The sequence below is a fragment of the Podarcis melisellensis genome (genome assembly GCF_964234715.1).
Source record: "Podarcis melisellensis genome assembly, chromosome: 17".
NCBI classification, from domain to species: domain Eukaryota; kingdom Metazoa; phylum Chordata; class Lepidosauria; order Squamata; family Lacertidae; genus Podarcis; species Podarcis melisellensis.
In genome coordinates, this window is record NC_138534.1 from 38,654,333 (window position 1) to 38,671,997 (window position 17,665).

General features: G+C 45.8%; 1 protein-coding gene across 2 annotated transcripts in view; it reads right to left on the reverse strand.

The window, feature by feature from the left end:
- Positions 1-2,155: 2,155 nt before the first annotated feature.
- CASR (calcium sensing receptor) overlaps positions 2,156-17,665 on the reverse strand; it is a 51,864-nt gene continuing 36,354 nt past the window's right edge. For both annotated transcript variants that reach the window (XM_081893878.1, XM_081893879.1), the window contains exons 5-7: positions 11,272-11,502; positions 6,785-6,908; positions 2,156-4,818 (exon numbers count right to left, since the gene is read on the reverse strand). In XM_081893878.1, the coding sequence (XP_081750004.1) occupies positions 3,377-4,818; positions 6,785-6,908; positions 11,272-11,502 (1,797 nt within the window). In that variant the 3' untranslated portion in view covers positions 2,156-3,376. The remainder of the gene's footprint in view (positions 4,819-6,784; positions 6,909-11,271; positions 11,503-17,665) is intronic.

A 17,665-nucleotide genomic window follows, 5' to 3' on the forward strand; every position in this document is an offset into this window, starting at 1 on the left:
GGCTCAATGCCATGACTTTCTTTAACCTCAATATGAGGAGTAAGATCTACGGCTAAAATACAAGAGACTCTTGCTGAGCAGGAAAGTCTAGTTTTTTTAAGGATTTTTAACAAAACAAGGGGGAAAGAAAACCTTTGACAATGCTTCCATTACATGTCACATTCTTGAGTATGACTACTTGGTGCTGACATTTTCACAATGCGCTGGGTGTTGTGTTCTCTGGACTCACAAATAGTAGAGCACAAAATATAGATAGGCAGAGCTATGCACTTTCCTTTGGATTGCTCAATGGACATTCAACACCTGCCCTTTTATTTCACTTCTTACATACGCTACACTTTCTAAGTTGGTGATGACATGATGCATTTCTCAAGTTTTGTGCTCGCTGTGCAGGATTATATGATGTGGTTCAACTCCAAGTACTTGGGGGGGGGGAAGGGCTGTTCAATAAGCTGCAAACATTTGGAAAGTATTCAGTCATAAATTCCTTAGTTTTCTCTCTTAGGGGCAGGCCCAATGTTACTCATGAATGCATTCTCTACTTACAGGAGTCAGCTGTTAGGTCTTGACTGTCACAACAACCTCTGCTATCGGTAAGATACATTTTGGAACTCCAGCAGTTGCAGAAGTTGGGGTGACAGAGATTTTGGTGTTTCATTCTACCCTTAGCAAAAGCATTAGCCACACCTACCACTGACTAGCCGCATTAATTCTTCCTAAAGAACAAAACTGGGGACATGCCTATTTTGTGCTAGTTTGCCATTATTTAAGGCTCCCAGTCATACATTTCCTTGGAGAAGCTTTTTGAAGGACCCTGGGCTGTCAGCTGCTTTCTGCAATAGAGCCTAGCTTTCCAGGTATTTAATCTCCAAAATGATCCTCGGTGCCCTGGGGCATGGTTAATATTCCCTGAACGTATTGTCTGTTTGTTATAAATATTGTTTTAACTTGCTAGACACATGACTTGGGGAAACCTCAGGTAATTAATGACCGTATGCTTCTGCAGCCATGAAAAGTTCAATGAGGCCTCTTTGGGGATGCGACTCCTCACTTTTCAGAGCCTTTTCTTTTAGACTGTCTCCTTCCTTTCATGCTTCGTTGTGAGCCCAATTATGCCTGCAAATGTATTGGGTTACTCCCCAAAAGAGCCATGGGTTTGACAGAAGTTAACACAGAACAGTACAAATGGCAGAGCAGAGCTGACCAATGAGGCAGTTATGGGTGCACAAGCACCCAAAAAGGATCCTGGACACCTGTTCAAATTAGACTTGAAAGAAGCGTTCTGTTGTAGCCAACTGAAAAGGCTGCTCTGTGTGTGGCTGTGGGGGGCATCCACAATGATGTACCGTATTTTTCGCTCCATAAGACACACTTTGTGATGGCCTGGGATTCCGAGTCTGAGAGCGATCCGGAGGAACCCCAGCCGGCACAGGAGTCCCCGCCTCCAGGGCCGGCTGAACTGGGGCAAGGCCTAGTTGCTGAGGAAACTCAAGAGCAGGCACCAGGTGAAATCATTCAGGCCCCAGAGGTGCTGGAAGACTCAGTGGCTACAGGTGAGCCTCCTCCAGGACCCAGTAACCCTTCGGCCTCTCCTGAACTGCAGAGGCTTAGGGCAGAGAGGCGAAGGGAACTGGTGTCTCCCAGGAGGAGTGCTCGCCTTAAGGCCAAGAGAGGCGGGGCTTCTGGGGGCCGGGACCGCCCCCGGCCTTAGAAGAAGATAAAGGTCAGGCAGCCCGGTCTCTGGTTGCGGGAGCAACGTCGTTGTGAAGTATCTGCTTTACCCAGTCCTTGTTTGGCACTCCCAGTGTGCCTATTCCCCGCCTGGATTCCTGCTTCTGCCTTACCAGTGTTCCTGCTTCCCCACCTGGACTCCTGCTTCTGCCCTACCTCCGTTCCTGCTGACCTGCCCGGCTCCCTGTTGATCTTGGCCTACGGTAATAATACCTCATCCCCCCTGGGACCAGCACACACTTTTTTCCTCCTAACAAGTAAGGGAAAATGTCTGTGCGTCTTATGGAGTAAATGCCTATGGACGGTGGTTGGATCCTGCTGCAATCGCGAGCGAAGGATCCAAGGCTCCCCTAGGAGCCACTTACACGGGTGTAAGTGGCTGCTGTCCCACTTTGCTGCTTTAAAGCGAGCCGCAGATCAGGGAGGGAGGGACAGGCTCTCCTTCCTTCCCTCCTCTCCAGCTCAGCTCGCTTTAAAGCAGCAAAGCAGGAGAGGAGCCGCTTACACGAGAGGAGGCTGCTGGGGTTCCTGTGCTGGGTCTGTCTGGGGGTGTGCTACCTCCCCGCTCGTCGCTCCTTGAGCACGCATGCTAAAGAAACATACAGCTCCTGTCCCTCTCACTCTGATATACCGGTAGTTTATTAAATAGTTTAGTACAACATTTGATTCAGAATATTCCCCCTCCCCCCCGTTTTCCTCCTTTAAAAACTAGGTGTGTCTTATGGAGCGAAAAATACGGTATCTGGTTTGCAAATGTGCCCAAGAGGATGGGTGACCCCTGCTGTAATAAAATGCCAGCCATTTGCAGCACAGAAGCCATAACAACAGTAGCCTAAATTAAGTTATGGGCACATGTTACTGAGATCTCTGTAAATTCCCCAGGAGCACAGGCTGCCCTTCCTTTTTGCCTACCAAGTGAGTCAACCCTGGGCAGGCATCTCTGGGAGGACAGCAGCTCTGCATAAAGCAGCGATGTTTCTCAGGACGTCATTCCTCTTTTATGAGACATTGGGAACAGCATAAAGCAGCTAATCTTTTGATTGTAAATACAAGGAGCGATGTCTTCTTATTTTAAAATACTTTACACATGGAGGGCAACAGCTGAAATTCATTTAGCATGTTTGTCTAGGGCCTGGAGGGTGACGTTCCCCTAAGTCAAACCACATGTCCTGTTTTGTGTAAAGCAGAAAGGTTTCCCTCGTTGCAATATGGCTAAGCAGATTTACATATAAAGAGGGGCTATTACACACCACGAAGAAAAGGGATAATATACATCAATGTAAAAGCAGAGCACGTTACTAGAACTGTTCAGAGATCTTCACTAACCGGCAAGTTGGTGGCCTTGGACCACTAGGGTAGAACGATGATAAACTCCACACAAAAATCTGCTAAAACCCAGCTGGGGGGGGGGTACTAGTCCTTCCAACGGGTTTCTTCTCCTCATATCTTCCACAACCAGCACAGGTGTTCACTAAAATTATCACTAGGCATTTTCTTCCCCCTCCCACCCTCAACAGCCCTTTGGAGGTGAGTTTATGCTGCTGATTCTAACCATAAGAAGTGGCTGGCTGTGTTGCAGATGTATCCAGTCCTTTCCCTCCCTGTTTTAGAGAAGAGCGGGGGAAACAGACTCCTTCTTCTTTGATTATGAATGAATGGCGTTCTCTAGGATGGAGTCATTGCCTACAAAATCCCGCAAGTATGCATCTGACAAAGAAGGTTGCTCTTCTTCCGAGTTTTGCACTTCTTGCGTGGCTTCTGCCATTCCTGGTTCCTGCGTGTTGGAGTCTTGAATTGAGGGCATCTGGAAGTTGGGCTCGTTGCCTCGTGGTTCGCTGGGTTGCAGAGGAAGCAGGGCCTTGTGGCGCATGAGGCTGTCGTCGCTGTTTTGGGCTTCCAGTGAGTTCCTGTGCTTTGCATTCCGGTTGGCCACTGCATTTGTCTGGTGCTCCTCGAAGCTCAGCGAGAAAGTAACAGTCCCACCGCCAAAACTCACCTTTTGCTTGCACCCATGTGGCTGCTGCTGGTCCACTGGACTTGGCAGTGAAAAGGGATTTTCATGGTTGCTTTTACTGCTGATGGACGAGGATGGGGTTGAGGCTGTGGAGCCTCCAAGACTGTTGGACCTCTTGCGGGACACATTGCTGCGCCGCAGCGTGGCCTTGGCAGCCACCTTGAAGGCGTGGGCAGCGGTGCTAGAGCGCACCTCCTCGATGGTGTTGCGCGAGGGCTTGAAGAGGATGATGTAGACCTTGTTGAAGAAGATGCAAGCCAGCTGCCCAAAGCTGGCAGCCAGGATAGCGATCACCTCCACCGCCGAGACAAATTTGCCGTAGGTGCTGGCGTAAGCTGGGATAAAAGAGATCCAGACAATGAAGAAGATCAGCATGCTGAAGGTGATGAATTTGGCCTCGTTGAAGTTCTCGGGCAGCTTGCGGGACTTGAAAGCGAAGAAGAAGCAGATAGCGGCCAGGAGGCATGTGTAGCCGATCAAGAAGCCCAGTGCCATCAAGGAGCCCTCGTTGCAGGTGATGAAGATGATCTCGTCCTCCAGTTCATGATTCCGATAGCTGGAAGGGGGAGCCGTATAGAGCCAGATGACACAAATGACTATCTGCACAAAAGTGCACAGGAAGACCAGGAGGAACTGGAGGTTAAGGCCCCACCACTTGCGGTGGAGGCTTGTGGGTATCTTGGCCTCAAAGACCAGGAGGACGCGGTTGGTCTTCACCAGGATGCAGGAGATGCAGAGGACAAAGCTGATGCCAAAGGCCGGCTGCCGTAAGCGGCAGTTCCAGTCCTGGGGCTCCCCGATGAAGAAAAGGGAGCTGGAGAAGCAGCACAGCAAGGAGAAGAGGAGGAGGTAAGAGAGTTCGCGGTTTGTGGCCTTGACGATGGGTGTGTTGCGAAATCTGGTAAAGACCCCTAGGACAAAGGATGTGAGGAAGATGCCTAGGATAGCGAAGAGGGTGAGCGCGATCCCAAACGGCTCTGTCCAAGACAAAAATTCTATTTGCTTGGGAATGCAGAACGTGTGGTTTTCGTTGGACCAGAAGTCTTCATCACACCTCTCACAGGCACTAGCATCTGGAAAAGACAAGACACTCTTTTGAGAGAGAGAGAGAGAGAGAGAGAGAGAGAGAGAGAGAGAGAGAGAGAGAGAGAGAGAAAGAAAGAAAGAAAGAAAGAAAGAAAGAAAGAAAGAAAGAAAGAAAGAAAGAAAGAAAGAAAGAAAGAAAAGAAAAATTTCTGAACCTCAACAGCATGTGTGTTGCATATTGTCTTATCCGCTGCCTGAGAGTTGACCAACTCTGGCTCATTTTATTTAATTATTAAAGTGATCTAGGACCCCAGGGCAGGTTACATCAACAAATTACATGAAGCAATGAATAAATATTAAAACACGCATGCAATTTTACAAGCTTAAGAACATTAAACATCTGTCAAAATTACAATATAGGGCTAAGTCATTGCATTAGGCTGAGGTGACCTGCAAGGTCTCATTCGTCTTTTTTCTTTGTTTGTGTAATGTTGAGAGGTAGATGGGGGTCTGGTGCAAGACCCCTAGAACATGAGCCCTTGAGGGGTGTCAGGGTTGTAGTTGCCCCTGCAGGCTCTATGCACAGAGGACCACAACACCTGTATCAGCTAACCTTATTGTGATGGTTATATGGGGTTGCTCGTGCGTAAGTTGCCGCCACTCCTGGCTAGGTAGCCTGGTTAAACCTTTCCTGGCTGGACAGCCCTTCATTTTGTGGCTGTCTCAGTCGCTAGCAGAATCCGTCAGTGGGCGTTTCTTGAACTTCTTCCAGCAAAGAAGTTATTTGACGCCAAGTCTACGCCTACTTTCCCTGCACAGAAGTCTTCTGCACAGGGTGGGTGTGGGTAGCGGAGGACCTGTGCTCTCCCCGCTGGCCTCCAGCGAAGAGTCCTGGAGCCCCCTCTCCGATTCCCCCATCCGCCCCCCTTTATCCCTGGTGTTACGCTGATTTCCTTCCCCGGCCGATGAGTCCCCTCTCACCCTGCTTGGCCCTTCTCCGGCATTGCTTGGGAGCCCTGCCTCCACTTCTGGCTCTGGTGTCAGTTCCCTGACACTTATCATCATCATCATCATTTTATTAAATTTGTTAGATACTTTATCCTGCCCAAAGCAACCTGAAGTGACTTGTGACCAAACAAGCAACCAAACAAAAATAAACAAAAGCCCACATTAAAACGGGGGGGGGGGGGGAATAAAAACGATGACCCAATACATTACAAACATTCCATCCACTTCTAAAAGGCCACAGATAGACAGAAAAAAGGCCAAAGGGATAGGCAGTAGATGATAAGAGGAAAGCCCATTCTTTTACAAATTATTCCCCTTCCTTAAAAATATGAAGGCAGAAATTCCAAAACAGTTGGAAGGCAGTTCCAGGCCCAGATGGCATTATAGTGGTAAATCATCATTTTCATATAAATTTCCTCCATAGAGAAAACTAGCGTGCCAGGGATTGTAACTAGGCTTCTCTCTGACACACTAGTTTTCTGTCATGTGCTTCCATCATGATGCCCGAGAATGCAGGTTTGCCACCTTAGAACGAGGCCGGAAATGGTACCTGGCTGAGATACGGACAGTTCCAGGGAGCACCCAATTTAGCGCAATGTGGGCAGTTTCTCCACACAGGTTGACAAGCAGAGGAGGGGAAGAAGAAGAAGAGGAGGAGGAGGAGGAAGGGTACCTACTGAGAAGATCAATAAAAAAGTCAAATTTGTCCTTGCTCAGGACATATTACCAAGGGGTGAAGGCACTGCAAACAAAGTTTCTAAGAGCTGTGATCTACTATTGATTCTACCACTCAAAACAAACACCTTCCTATTTTGTTGCTGTGACACTGACTTCCCTCAACGAGGCTATGAAATTCTTCCAGAGGTTCTGTGACAACACTGCTACATTCTCAATTTGCCAAAACCTTTTGACTGTGGGCTCCAGTTTCAAAATACGTTTTCCATCTTGGGAAATGTCTCCAAGCAGAAGAGAGCAAAGCATCGATTTCTCCGCATCAGACCATACCTGTCTCATCACTGATCTCCCCGTCAGTGCATTCCACACATTCAAAGCAACAGGTAGCTGTCCCCTCGAGAATGCCTTTTCTTCTGCCTGGCGGGCAGTCTTTGCTGCAGTTAGAGAAGGGCACCTGAAGGAATTAAAAACAAACCAACCGTGAGCAGAAAGAGGCACAGTCATCAGGAAGAATGTGGAAACCTAGACAAAGAAGCTCTGCTTCAATTCATTCCAGGGACTGAGGTGAGAAACTGAACTTCACCAAGCAGGAACAGGTATGAGGCAAAGCCCTCCTGGTGGAGGCTGCTACTCACAGAGGGTTGATAGCAGGCCTGCCAACTACTAGATGCCACTGTCTGTGGTGGTGGCGCCTCTCCTTTTCCACTGGTTGAGGTTGAATCCTGACAAGACAGAACTACTGTTCTTGGGGGACAGGAGGCGGGCAGGTGTGGAGGATTCCCTGGTCCTGAATGGGGCAACTGTGCCCCTGAAGGACCAGGTGTGCAGCCTGGGAGTCATTCTGGACTCACAGCTGTCCATGGAGGCGCAGGTCAATTCTCTGTCCAGGGCAGCTGTCTACCAGCTCCATCTGGTACGCAGGCTGAGACCCTATCTGCCTGCGGACTGCCTCGCCAGAGTGGTACATGCTCTGGTTATCTCCCGCTTGGACTACTGCAATGCACTCTACGTGGGGCTACCTTTGAAGGTGACCCGGAAACTACAATTAATCCAGAATGTGGCACCTAGACTGGCGACTGGGTGCGGCCGCCGAGATCATATAACACCGGTCTTAAAAGACCTACATTGGCTCCCAGTACGTTTCCGAGCACAATTCAAAGTATTGGTGCTGACCTTGAAAGCCCTAAAGGCCTCGGTCCAGTATACCCGAAGGAGCGTCTCCACCCCCATCGTTCTACCCAGACACTGAGGTCCAGCACCGAGGGCCTTCTGGCGGTTCCCTCACTGTGAGAAGCCAAGTTACAGGGAACCAGGCAGAGGGCCTTCTCGGTAGTGGCGCCTGACCTGTGGAACGCCCTCCCACCAGATGTCAAAGAGAACAACAACTACCAGACTTTTAGAAGACATCTGAAGCCCTGTTCAGGGAAGCTTTTAATGTTTGATGTATTAGAGTATTTTAATATTTTTTTTGGAAGCCGCCCAGAGTGGCTGGGGAAGCCCAGTGAAATATACTCAGAGTCGCAAAGTGATTTCATGCTCTTTATTCAGCTCATAGTGGTGAGGAGGAATGAATGAAAGTCCCCTCAAAGTATCTGCTTTATATACATTATTTACACAATGGGCTGCACATGATTGGCTAATTCCGGAATTCTACTGTAAGCCAATCAGGTTGTGGATTCACTTGTATCTGGAGCATGATTGGGTGGTTCATGCCAACCAATCATACTGCTGCATTGTTCTAGGACCAATCAGACCGCTGCCTTTTGGATCCTATTGTTCTAGGACCAATCAGACTGCTGCAGTTTGGATCCTATTCAACTCAGTACATTACACCCAGCCAGATGGGTGGGGTACAAATAATAAATAATAATAATAATTATTATTATTATTATTATTATTATTATTATTATTATTATTATTATTATTATTACTGAGGGAGAGGACAGTTGGCGGCTATACAGCCACTTCTCTTCCCTGCCACTGCCAACCATTCACCTGAGCAAATTGGCAAGGGAGTTTCAATGCTGACGATGAGCAGCAGCAGAAAGGGGAGAGACACGAGATGGCGAAACTGACTTCAGAAATAAGAGAGCAAAAAGAAGAAATGCTTGAATGGAGACCCTTTTCTGATTATCTGAGAAAATATTATAGTCAAATGAAATGGAAGGCAGGACTTGAAGCAAAGGAATGAGAATGATAAAGGAATGTAATGTAGGACAGATGTTTTAAAGAAATATTACCTTTAGGGCAGTAGATTAATTATTTGAATAGAAACATCATGGGAGGAAGGGTGGGAAGCCAAAATCTTAAGGGAACACTGCACTGAAACTGGATTGAATTTGTTAAACTGTTTGAAAACCAATAAAAATTTATGTCAGAAAAAAGGAGAATCAGTGGTGGCTGCATTTATTGCCCCTTGCTTCACCAGGCCAGCAAGTAGCTACCACTCTTTTATTTTTATTATTTGATTCCATTCTATTAAAATGATTTATGTACTGCTTAATGGCAATCATCTCTAAGAGGTGTGCAAGAAATACAATATAGAATATTGGTTAAGTGGCAAAGGCTCTAAGAAAGGAGTGGCAGCTGCCCACGTCACCAGCTCCGTCCCTCCCGCCAGTGTGGTGTAGCGGCAGTCTCGTAATCTGGTGAACCGGGTTTGATTCCCCGCTCCTCCACATGCAGATGTTGGGTGACCTTGGGCCAGTCACACTTCTCTGAAGTCTCTCAGCCATACTCACCTCACAGAGTGTTTGTTGTGGGGGAGGAAGGGGAAAGGAGAATGTGAGCCGCTTTGAGACTCCTGAAGGGGAGTGAAAGGCGGGATATCAAATCCAAACTCTTCTTCTTTCGTGCAGACGATGTGAGGTTGATGCTGCTGCTTTTGTAGGTGGCAGCACCAAGGAGGGGGCCCTCCACTCAAGGGGTCCAGTCCTTACCACTAGCTGGAGAGAGGAGGCAGGAGACAGTGTCTGCTGCTGCTTCTCCCGGGACACTGTGGTCCTTGCAGCTGCTTGAAAGGATGGGTTGGTGACAGAAAGATTGTCATAGGGGACTCTAGAGAGGTATAACTATATTGTGGGCTGGGGTGTGGGTAGGGAATGGTGTGCCTGTTCCTCCAAAATGTGAGCCCCAAATTGACTTGAAAAATGATAAAACGCAAGGGTGATCTTTGTGCCGCTGAGCGCTTAGAATCTGCATTATCTGTCAGTATCTAACATGGTAAGGGGTTGTTTCTCATTGCCAGCGGCAAGAAATTTCCATGGTGGTGTAGCTCTCAAAGGCAGCGTCATGCTGATATGCACAACAGCTGTTGCCCCAACTTACCTTTGTGTTAGAGAGCGAACAGGCTCAGAATCCATGCTGTGCATCACACCAGCAATCCTTGCTGCCTGGCATCGCAGGGAACTGCCACACACGATCTAATGACAGATTTCTGCACGTATACCAAAGAGCCACAAGGTGGAAGCACAAATCAAAACTGTGACTTTCGAAACTTTGGTCTGGTGCTGAATGTTGCTTAGCATTTGAACAATTTCATGGAGTGGCCTTTCCCCCTCAGGAACCACAACAATTTGCCAGCTGTGGTCTCATCCAGACCTGCACTTTTCTTGTGCCTAGAAATCACCAGTCCAAGCAGTTTCCTGCTTGTCCCACACTTTCTAGGGACAGGTCTGTCCAAGCAGTTATGTCCTTGTCCTCTTCCTCCTCCTCCTCCTCCTCCTCCTCCTCCTCCTCCTCTTCTTCTTCTTCTTCTTCTTCTTCTTCTTCTTCTTCTTCTTCTTCTTCTTCTTCTTCTTCTTCTTCTTCTTCTTCTTCTTCTTCTTCAACTGCCCTATACCCACAGGTCTCAGAGCGGTTTGCAGAATAAAATCAAAATACAAAACCCACAAAATCCAAAATAAAAATAAAAAACAACAACCCAATAACCTGCTTTCTCCTAGAAAACCTGTTCTTTAGCGATCAATCGGAGCAAACTTCAATCCACTTGGTAGACATTTGCTCCAACTCAGTGGTAAAGATCGGGTTTTGCCAAGGCAAAGCAACAGAGCAAGGGCAAGTCTGGATGAGCCCTATGTATAACAACATGGGAGCAATTTAATTAACTACTAAATAGCAAGACAACAGCAGCATGAGGCTGTGTGTAAATCTGTATGCCTTCCTTTGAAAGCATTGCTGGCGCTCAGAGGTAGGAAGGACCCCCAAAAAAGCTCAATGCACTTGTGATTCTAGCACCAAGCACAGGGCTGGGAGATCAATGGAAAGGAGCGGGACAAAAAGGGCTTATAGCAACAGGAGGGATCTCAGGGAGGCAAGCGCAGGGCACAGCCAGCTCTGTCCTCTAACTCCTCACTGCCGCCTCTCAGCATTTGCCACCTGAGGCAATGCCTTATGTTGTTTGATGGCAGCGTTCCCCAATAATCGCATACCCCTTTTGAGAATTTTGTCTTACCGGCGCAGTTTTAATAATACTTTTCTGGATTGTTTTCTGCAGCTAAAAAGACTATGATAAAGTAAAATAAAGAGTTCTGCCATCTACCTATGGAACCCTCAAGGGTACATATACCACACTTTGGGAAATGCTGCTATACAACATTCAAAATGGCAACACCAGGACAGGAACTGATACTAGCACACAACAAACCAGGCAGCGGCAACAAAAACGATGCATTTTTCCACCTCCTGTGAGCATGACCCAAGAAAACAGAACCTTGCCATTGGCTAGGGGGAATAATTTCAGCCCAAAAAGTCTGTGGACCTTGTGGAAAAAGTTGATAAACATTAATGTTAGTTTGGGGGCGACTGGTGTCCCTTACCTCCTTGGAGAATCCACTCCACAGAATCTTGTTCTCATTGATAAACAGCCTCTCTCCTTTCTTGGCAAAAACATTATAGTGTCCAACTTCCTCAAAGACAATGGAGCCGTCCTCTGGTGACAGGTGCCAATTGATGATGGAGTAATTCCCTATCAGGCCCCCAGATTCGTCAAAATCCACTTGCTCTCCCATGTTGTTTGTGAAGTTCAAGTGCCGCAGGTGCTTCAGGACCTACGGAGAAGGATACAGATATAGGCTGAATCAGACCATCACTGATCCTGGCATCTCTTGACGGACCAACCCTGCTGTGCCAAAATCGAAAGCCGTTAAAATGCCTGAAGTTAGGTAGAAACAGGAATGGCAGCTGGTGCTGCTGAAACGTTTACTTGTCCAATGCTTGTGTCGTTTTATACATCCTTTTGCAAATGGGTGTGAGATGACATTCCAGCATTGCAAAGGGGTTGGACTAGACTGGGGTTTCCCAAACTTGGGTCTCCAGATGTTTTGGGACTACAACTCCCATCATCCCTAGCTAGCAGAACCAGTGGTCATGGATGATGGGAACTGTAGTCCAAAACAGCTGGAGACTCATGTTTTAGAAACCCTGGACTAGATGACCCTTGTGACCCCCTTCCAATTCTATGACCCCCCCCCAATTTTTTTAAAATAAACCTCTTAGTTTTGAAAAGGGAGAGGGGGTATAGATACTGGGGGAAGACTTATTAGAGACACTTGGCTAGCCTCTGAACTGGAAATGACACCATTGTCAGGGACCAGGGATATTCAGTTCTGCCAGGAAGCATAGGATTTGTAGTTTTCTCGGCCTCCCAATTTTTTTTTATTTTCACTTTAATCTTCTCAGAGGTATTTGGGGTGGGGAAAGGGCTGGTAGTGGTAGGGTGTGAGATAAAACAATGTGTTGGGTTGAGAGAGTTGGTAGCAGTTGGTAGCACATGAGACTCTTAATCTCAGAGTTGTGAGTTTGAGTCTCATGTTGGGCAAAAGATTCCTGCATTGCAGAAGTTGGACTAGATGTCTCTTGTGGTCCCTTCCAACTCTATGATTCTAAATGCCTTTAAAAAAACCCTCTCATGTCTTTTCAAGTATTTCCATGGAATGCTTGAAAATGAACGCAAACACATACTTTTTTTTAAAGTGAGCTAAGTTGTGTGCTGATTTTTTTTAATTAAAAAACCCCAAAATGTGCTTATGCCAGCGTTCAGTTTTAAGAATTTCCAAGATGTCTCACACCATTAAAATGCAGTATCAAGATAAAAACAGTAGCAGAACAGTAAAACCTGAGCAGAACAAAACAAAACAACAGTACTTGTCAAAAACTAGTAGATTAAAACCAGCTTAAAATGGCAAATTGGTGAGCCTGGTTAAATGAAAAAGTCTTTGTCTGGTGTTAAAAGAACGTTGAGAAGAAAAATAGTACACACAGGGTACCACAATTGAAAAAGCACCGCAACAAATTTGTTTCATGCGGTCTGAGGGCTGACTTCACACACACACACACACACACACACTTATAAAAACAAATACCAGCTGCTCAAAGTGGCTTAAAATGCTACTCTTATCATTCACATTGAAAATTCAGTTGCAAAAGAGTTATATGATGTGTTGATGTGCTGTCCCAACTAGAAATATTGTAGTGGCTATTGACATGGGCAAAAAGGGACGACTATCTGTTCCTGCAAACAATGTCCCTGAGAGCCTTCTAGAAACATGGCAGGTGTGGGATGGGGGCAGCCATGATTTTTCCAGTACAAGGTTCCTGGTTGGGGCAGAACACCTTCATGTGCCATTATTCTCCAGTCACATTTTCAACACACATGTGACATGACCGGAGTTGCACTTTTTAGCTGCTCCATGTGGTAAAGTTAGTGCCTGTGGGTTTTGTTTTGTTTTAGATCTCAGACCAGCTTGTATTCTTAGTAGTTAAAAATAAGCACGCCATATGTGTGCAGGTTTTGGGTGTGTGTGGGGGGGGGGGGTAAATCCACATGGAAATTGAACAGGACATATGAACACATGTAAAAGGGACACAGTCTGCCTCAGGACTGACCCATCTAACCTTAATGATTACTGTATCCAGACTTGTGCGAAAAGGCAGTCCTTTAGATCGGTTGCTTAATTTCTGTGAAACAGGGTAATATTAGATACAAGGCTTGTAATAACTTAGTCCAAAAAAAGTTAAGAATTTAACAAACAAAAATACCGTTTTCTTAAACGTCATGGTAGCTATTCAGAGAACAGTTTTCAAAGAGAAAAGTGGAAAACTAACCATACTATAGTGACCTGAAACACAGCGGCGCTGGTTTTCCCTGATGTATTTCCAAGCCACAGAGGGGACACGGAAGTCTTCACCCAATGTGCTATACTGTATTTTTCGCTCTATAACACGCACCCGACCATAACACGCACGTAGTTTTTAGAGGAGGAAAATCCGTAGGCATGCCACCCATAGGCATTCCCTCCATAACACGCACAGACATTTCCCCTTACTTTCTAAAAGGAAAAAAGTGAGTGTTATGGTGCAAAAAATACGATAGATGGATTGTGGCTAACGTTCATGTGCACTTGAGATTTAAATTGCCCTGCTTCTTAGACGGTCATCCAAAAGGTTTACCTTTCTGGTTTATCACCACAACAGTTATTAACGCTGGGCTTCAGCAAATGATTTAATTAGACAGAGCCTATATGATATTGAGCGTCAGAATAATTTGGCCACAATAAGGAAATTTTGTCCATGGTATGGTTATTTCCCACCTAGTCATTTTGATACGTTGGCACCCTATTTGCAAAATTTAACAATTCCAGGACACAGATGTGCTTTCACTTATGCAAGATTACATATACTGCCTTCAGCTGTACTTGAGGGTCGATTTCAAAAAAATCCACTTATGTCCACGTGGAGAAGGCAGTATTGAATCAACAGCTCATGTGCTTCTAGCTTGCACTCTTTATAAAGATTTGAGGTTATTATTCCTCTATTATTGTCCATTCCTGGTTGCTCAACCATTGCTACTGTGCTCTTCCCTGTAGCAGATCAAAATAACCAGGTGACAGCAAAAACTGCAAAAAAATTAGCAGGGGCAATTAGAGTAAGATCTATTCTTTGATTATTGATGTAAACCTCCAGTTATTACCTCTATCTTCAGTAGATTGTGTTTTGTTTTATTGCTATGGCTCGTGGCTGATGCAAACAAAGATTCTTCTTCTTTTTCTTCTTCATGTGCACTTGGCTTCAAATAGCAAGGTGGGAACGCAGTGGAACCTCAGTAAGGGCTAATGTGTTCACAGCCTGAAACTATAACTAGCATGATGAGCGTTCTAGAAATTGCTGTGGTTTACTGATGAGATTACCATGAAAGTTTTTAAAAAGTGTTTTGTGGAACTGGTCTCTTATGCAGTATATTGGATATGTTCATGTAGGTAAGCGCAGGTAATTTTTATCTGTAAGCCACCTTGAATCCTTGTCAGTGAAAAAGGCAGGGTATAATAGGAATAGAAATAATAGAAATAGAAATAGAAATAGAAATATAATAATTAATAATAGGTGCACAACTTTGTCTCTCAAAGCAGACGGGTGCCAACAAATGTGATGGGACAAGATGACAAGACATTTGCTTGGCCTTTTGGGTATAGCAAACCTAACAAATTATCGGCTGTTACAGTTCTAATTCAACTTCTACTTGCACCCAGTGCACATAAAGCAAAGAAACTGAAAAAGCAACAGAGATATGGCTCTAAACACCAATATCTGATGAAGAGCTGCGTGAGAGCCGAAAACCTTGTGACTTTTTTAAAAAAGGATTCTCTTATTAAAGATACTAGTTTCTATTATTCTATTACCCTCATTCTTGTTTCGCTAGTGCTGCAATGGCATTTGTCTAATATTAACATGTCATGAAAATGGAAGTGCGGCAGGAGCAAGATGGGGAAAGGGGGAGATGGCAAATGTTATCAGAATCAGGAGAAGCAGCAACACCTGGACCATCTGCTCAGTCCCCCAGCTCACGCTCAGCTAATGACCAACCTGAAACACACCTGACGCATTTGTTTCCAAACAAATATTCTCACATTAGTGTAGCTGGAGACAGCTTGACTTGTCCTCTTTTCTGAAAGACTTCTGTGCATCCTTTGAACTGGGGATGCCAATGACTGAGCCAGGATATACCATGTGCAAAAATATGTTGCCTCCCACTGAACAGAGCCCTGCTTTATCTTCCATGTGCAAAACTGTGAGACTGGTTTATGTATTTGAGTGATTTGAGTATTATAATTTGAGTAATGCTGTACCAGTGTGGCATAGTAGTTAGAGTGTCAGGCCTGGGAGACCAGGGTTCAACTCCCCACTCAACTGCCTATCAGCCTAAGCTACCTCACAGGGTTGCTGTGAGGATTAGAGGAGACCATATGCACTGCTTTGAGCTCCTTAAGAGAAAAAGGTATGATATAAATGCAACATAGACATATGTATGTATCAAAGGGTGGCATTCAGCGCTAGTCCTACTCAGAGCAGACCTATTAAAGTACCGGTAAATATACGTGATTAAGGTTCATTAGTTTCTATGGTTCTACGCTGAGTAGGGCTTAGCTGAATAAATGTGTACCTAATGCAAATAACGAAACTGACATTAGACAGCGTCTGTAATGAAGATTACACTTTTCCTCAATGTGAAGTGGCAATAAGCCAAAACTAATTTTCCAGTTTACTATTTCTGCATATTTGTCTGCCTTAATGATCTCTGTGAGTGGCCAGCGAATTACCAAAATGATGTTGTTAATCTCCTGAAAGGTGGCACCCTCTCTTCTGCTTTTGGAATATAAAATCATCAAGCGTTTGAGAAGTTTACACCCCACAAAACTAGACCGGACGGGATAGAGAAACCATCTGAAGCCAAATCTGACATTTTTAATTTAGGTTGAAAATTTGTAGCTGTGAGGTGACAGATGATGCACCTTGAGACATAAAGTCTCTCTCTGTAAATTTGCTACAGGGTTAGGTGATCTACTGCCAACTCTAGTAAGAGTTATGGTTTGCTTCCTATATCCTCTGCTTATATATCTGTAAGCAAACTATTACTAAGACAACATAATTCTCTTGTGCTTTCCCAACCAAAGGAATCTCCAAGGGCAGTTCTATTTTTCTAGAAAAAGAGGTGCCAGAACTCACCATGAACACCTCCCTTGTTCTCTTATAATGGCAATGGTGCCCACCTGAGAGGTGCTGGAACTGAGTTCAACCTGGAAAAAAGCCCTGTCCAAGTGTTACCTGGGTGCATCTCACCCCCCCCGGGGGGGGGGGAGTGGGAACTGTGTAACACAACAAAATATTTGGATCAGAGTCCAATTTATCAAAGGGAAAGCGTGTCCTGTCTCAAAGAGACCTGTTGCGGTGAGACCTGGAGACTGACCTCCTGTGTTGTGGGTGGGAATACTGGACAAGCCACAACACCTGATTGGTAGGTCCCTTGTTGCTGGGTTTAATCTGGCCAATGGGGTGCAGTCTAGATGGATCGAGGGACCTATATATGCCTATGCATGTGACCCAGAGCTTCCTCTTTTGGCTCGTGCATCGGAACACCTGCCCACCTCTCCCTATATTTAGGGTATTTTGTAATTGACCTTGCTATGCCGTTGTGTGTCATCTGTCGTTGGGACAGGGGCATGGCAGGAATTTTCCCCACTTGACTGATTGGCTGGTGCCATTTGGGTTTCACCTGCCGCACAGCAAATTGTCACAACTTGTAAGGTTGCGGATAGGCACTGGTTCAGGTGATAGGGATAGGAGAACGGTCTCGCCATCCCTACGTGAAGGGTATTCCATTAAAGGAATCCAGGGACTCAACTTGGCTTGGTCAAGCCCCGAGAGGGGGTTGTGCCTGTGCCAGAGTCCAGGGGAGCATCTGGGGAATGGACATAGTCCGTTCCTGGGCTTTCCACCTACCTCAGGTGTTCACCCTTGGCTGACCTATGATAGAGCTCTGGGTCAGCGCTACCTGCAAGGGTGCAGGGAGCTAGTCGAACCAGAGCCTATGCAACCACTCACTTTCTGTAATCAATAAAGTTGTGGCCTGAATTCTGCCAAAAAACAAAACTAAAATTTGAGTCAAATGTGTCTTTATTTAGGGGGGAGGTCTCTGGGTCTGAACACGCAAAAGGAAATGGAAGGAATTGCTCCCACACACCAGGGATGCTTCTAGACATGGGTGGTCTTAGTGCACCTATTCATTGCTGTTTTGCTTCAAACAAGAAGTGGTATAGGAGGATTGCTTCCAGATGACTGGAATTCAAATGGTATTCGGCAGCTAAGAAAGCAGTCCCTAGCCCAAATACTGGGCAGGGTGATTTGCATCTGAAGCATGGTATGCACACACACACCAGC